The sequence below is a fragment of the Hesperophylax consimilis genome, chromosome 7 (genome assembly GCF_061612785.1).
Source record: "Hesperophylax consimilis isolate HC1 chromosome 7, BYU_Hcon_1.0, whole genome shotgun sequence".
Taxonomy (NCBI): Eukaryota; Metazoa; Arthropoda; class Insecta; order Trichoptera; family Limnephilidae; genus Hesperophylax; species Hesperophylax consimilis.
This window is the reverse complement of record NC_142842.1, coordinates 27,259,101-27,263,580: the sequence shown is the minus strand read 5'-3', so window position 1 is coordinate 27,263,580 and position 4,480 is coordinate 27,259,101. Positions and strand designations below refer to the sequence as shown.

Below are 4,480 nucleotides of genomic sequence, written 5' to 3'. Positions count from 1 at the left end.
AAATATCAAATAATTATTAACTTTTATACAGATCTCTTAAGGTAAAACTATTGGTTTTCACATTGTTATGCAATTGTAATATACAACAAAGATTTTATAATTTTAGGTGGACAAATAGCAGAGTTATATAGAAACCGTAAAGGTTATTTTTCATACAATGTCCAAACAATTTGTAATTCTGATCTAATAATTATGGATATTGTTTGTAGATGGCCAGGAGCTAGCCACGATAGCACTATTTTTAATGCTAGTAACATACAGGCCAGGTTGGAGAATGGAGATTTTGGCAATAACAGCGCTACCTTTTTACTCCTCTTAGAAATCCCACGACACCAGGAGAAGAACTGTACAATAGAAGCCATATTCGCACCAGAAACCCAGTAGAGCGTTCTTACGGTGTCTGGAAGAGACGATTTCCCTGCATTGCCACCAAACTTAGATTAAAACAGAATAGAATCGAATGTGTCATACTTGCCACCGCAGTTTTGCATAATGTTTGTTTAAAGAAGAACATTCCGGAGGTAGATCCGGAAATAAATGTGAATCTCGATCGATTCCGTATAAATAACAATGAAGGCGGTGGCAGTGGTGCTCCCACCACCTCTGGAAGAATAGCTAGGGAAGCACTCATTCATTCTTATTTTGACCAGTAAGTATTTATTCCTTGTATCCTTCATATTTATGTACATGGATAACCACTTTCTTACGGTATTCATGGCATTACGGGCATGAGTGTAGAGCTGTCCTCTCTGCCTACCCCCAATAGGGAGATGGTGTGTACTGTGTATATGTATATATAATTTTGTTTCAGGTTGGTGGCCAGAGACACAATGTAACTCATGTGCAGTGACGCTGCAGTGTGCAGTAGGCACATTTCAAGGAATAAGAAAATGAGGAATTGAAATGATGAACTCTTTTAAAAATATTATTTTTTATTTAAGAAGTTGTAGGACTTATGTAAGAAAATTATTAGTTCTAAATAACAATTATATGTTCATAATTTATTAATGCCCTTTTCAGGGGTTTTTGATTAAAATGAAAATATATAGTTATAACTAATACATATTAAATAATAAACAAGTATAGAAGTGGTTCAAACAAAATATTGTTTAATTTATTACACATAATTATTTATTATGGCCAAAATCGAGATGAGTGGAGAAAGACCCTTGAGGAGGCTAACCACTGGAGCGATTACAGAAATAAAAAAAATATGCTCTGATTGCTTGACATTCCAGGACGAAACAAGAGCATAACTAAAATGTATTATTAAACATAAGGCAATTCAAGCGATGGTTCAGCGATCCTCTTCTGCAGAAAAAATACAAACGGAAATAAATGTGTTGAAGTGGAAGAATGAAAGAGAAGAACAAAAACATGCTGCTGAAATGCATACATAATTTCCTCTAGATTAAATATTTAATTGTTTTTCTAGTAACAGTAATTCTATTTTTTTTTCTTTTTTTCCAATTCAATATTTTCCATTTCAGCAGCAAATTTTAGTTTTTCTCTTTCCTCTTCGAATTTTCTTTTCGTTTTTTCCAATTCAAATGTTTCTTTCATCACATTTATTTCTGTTTGTATTTTTTCCGACTTCAATTTCATCACATCTGTGCAAACAGACAGCCTCGACTATTTCAAAGGTGTTTCTTTGGGAAACCTTTTGCGAATATCTGGAACAAGAATAAACATTAGTATTTTATTTATTGGATTCATTAGTTAATTCAAATTTGTATTGATTACAATGATTCCACTTACTTCTGGCAGGAGTTTCAATGTGGCTTTCAATTTTGGATGTAACGTCAACATCTACCACTACTTCGGATAGTTCCTGACTTGGTGCCAAGATATAGGATATATCCTGGGATGGCCCAGGATTTAATTCTGAAATCAAATAATAACTATGTACTTATATATTATGGGATTTGGCGGAAGAACAATTTCCTGGTTAAAGAAATGACAGTAATTGGGATCAAATAATTGATTGACGGGACAGTTGCTAATTATTGCAGTTGTAGTTGCAGTTTGTAAATCACTTGTTTGTCTGCTTGGCCACACGGACCTTGCACACAGCATTTATACAACATATTCATAATACCCTAATATTTATATGTTAATATGTATCAAATTAGAGAACATCTTACCGGAACCCATGAGCTGTTGGATAATAGACACTTTATCCCCATCCAATGGAACATAATTGTTTGGTGTGGCTGAAAAGATGAACAATATTTATATGAGAACAAAGCCGACATGTTTTTTTTAGACCTTAGCAGAATATGACATGTTTATGAGAACTTACAATCTCCATCATACGTTGAAGTAATCCCCACAATGGATTCCTTCATTACACTAGACACCCATTCTGAAGTGTCGGACATTGGCGGAGGAGGAGGTCCACCACCAGTTTTTATGATGGATTGCTTCTGCTTTCCAGCTTCCTTAAATAAACAAAACATACATTTTTTAATTATAAACAAGAAAGAGTGAAATCGTCAAGAATAAATCCAAGACAATATCAAATGAGTACTGATTTTTTACCTTTCTTGCGACGCGCTTCATGTATTCCCACTTGTATTTGATCTGTTTCACCGTTCTTAAGATGGTCGTTGACGCATTGAACTCACTTGTAATATCTATCCATGCTTTCTCCTTTGCTTGTGAGCCCATTGCGTCAGTTTTTTTACACAAAATTATTTTGCCATATTTATCAATGAGGCTCTTTAGCATCTCAACCTCCCTCGCCGAAAAAATAGTTCCACGTTCGCTGCAAATATGTAAACATTGGTTATGTACTGAAAAATAACATTAAATATTTACATAATCGGTTTAACATACATTTTTTGGTAAATAATCCATAAGCCGTCACGTTTTTGATAGGCACAGATTTTGCAAATTACACTTCGTTTCAACTTAGTTACCTACAACAAAGAACATCGATTTCAGGCTGATGAAAAAATTTACGTAGGTATATGAAAGTTTTTTATGGAATATAAATTAACAGTTTGTCATCAGCCCCGACTGAAATCGATGTTTTTGAAGTAACTAAGTTGAAATGAAGTGTAATTTCCAAAATCTGTGCCTACAGATGTGGCGGCAGATTAAATACCCACTTTTTATTTCAAAAACACTTCAAAGTACTTAGATAATAATATAAAATTACTATTAATATCGACATAATTGAGTTTTCACTTACTTTTCTACAAAAATACTCATTATTATCAATTTTATAATAACACACGGCGCGAACCAAAAAACGATGAAACCATAGATGAAGATGATGTTTGACATTTATTGTATGGGTTGCCACATGAAAAAAATATATGTACAGTTTCCAATACGAAAATGTGGGAATTAGATTAGTTTTTATGCTGTCATCCCTATTTACTTTTACCGAAGCAGTTGGCATCGTGAAAAAACCCATTTTGTCGTAAATGTCAAATGCACTGCTAAAGTAAACTGTAAAATGCACAGTGAAAGTAAAAGAATGGTAAAGGTAAATGAAGAAACCCACCCTTAAACTTATTGAAATTAAGGCTGGCCGCATACATACGTTTTCCGTATTCGATTTCAGAATTCGTTTTCCGTATTCGGAATTCCGTGAGACTAGCGCAAACGTTCGTTTTTCTTCATTCGGAATGTATAAACGTCAGAACCAGTGTTGCCAATAAGGGCGATATATCGCCATTTAGGCTACTCAGAGCGAGAATCGGCGCCGAAAAAATCTAAAAGGCGACTGGTCGCCAATTAAGCTACTTCAAAAAAAAACAATTTTAAACATGTCCCGAAATTCTCTAGCCACCCCACCCCCCATGAAATTTATTTTTCTGGGGACAAATTTTATATTTTCTTGAAATTCTCTAGCCACCCCCCATGTTTTTTTTTTATTTTCTGGGGACAAATTTTATTTTTTTGAAATTCTCTAGACACCCCCCACGAAATTTTTATTTTCTGTAAAAAAATCAATTCTAAACATGTCCCACCTAACAGCAAATTCGGCTACTTTACGCTACCTTATGTATGAGAAACGGTGATATTAGGTCAAGACCCGTTGGCAACACTGAATTACTGACAGGAAATTTCCGAACGTTTGCGTCGACACAAACAAAATGTATGCAAGAGCTGCGTTCCACATGACGTCATTAGGTTTTTTCCATTCGGTTTCTCCGAACGCGACGGCTTGCATTCGGAACGTGCGTAAGGAATTCGTTCCGTTCGGAACTAAAACGAACGTGTGCGGCAGTTAATGTATTTTCTACTGATTCCGTGCATTCGGATGTCCGAATACGGACAACGAATTCGGAAATCGAATACGGAAAACGTATGTATGCGGCCAGCCTAACTCAGCGTGATTCGCGCCTCACAATTTTTACCTCAAGTGGGTATTAAAAATATTACCCGGCTATTATAATAAGAGGTCTTCTGTTTTTGAAAACTTCTACAAAACTGAATGTTTTCATTGTACATCAATCCGTAAGAG

The 4,480-nt window shown here is 35.0% G+C and overlaps 1 protein-coding gene across 1 annotated transcript; it reads right to left on the bottom strand.

The window, feature by feature from the left end:
* Positions 1-1,632: 1,632 nt before the first annotated feature.
* LOC149422581 (uncharacterized) lies at positions 1,633-3,375 on the bottom strand. The gene is made up of 6 exons (XM_089633592.1): positions 3,197-3,375; positions 2,542-2,767; positions 2,303-2,441; positions 2,145-2,213; positions 1,759-1,884; positions 1,633-1,673 (listed from the first exon to the last, which is right to left on the bottom strand). Exons 1-6 carry the CDS (start codon positions 3,289-3,291, stop codon positions 1,633-1,635), a joined length of 696 nt encoding a protein of 231 aa, XP_089489718.1. The 5' UTR covers positions 3,292-3,375.
* Positions 3,376-4,480: the final 1,105 nt, after the last annotated feature.

Bases quoted from the DNA above. Each gene is read 5' to 3' on its own strand.
- LOC149422581 (XM_089633592.1), bottom strand. From the start codon at position 3,291: ATGTCAAACATCATCTTCATCTATGGTTTCATCGTTTTTTGGTTCGCG. The intron at 2,214-2,302 runs GTAAGTTCTCAT...TCATCTTTTCAG, and splicing joins TTCAACGTATGATGGAGATT to CCACACCAAACAATTATGTT. The intron at 1,885-2,144 runs GTAAGATGTTCT...ATTTGATTTCAG, and splicing joins CCAACAGCTCATGGGTTCCG to AATTAAATCCTGGGCCATCC.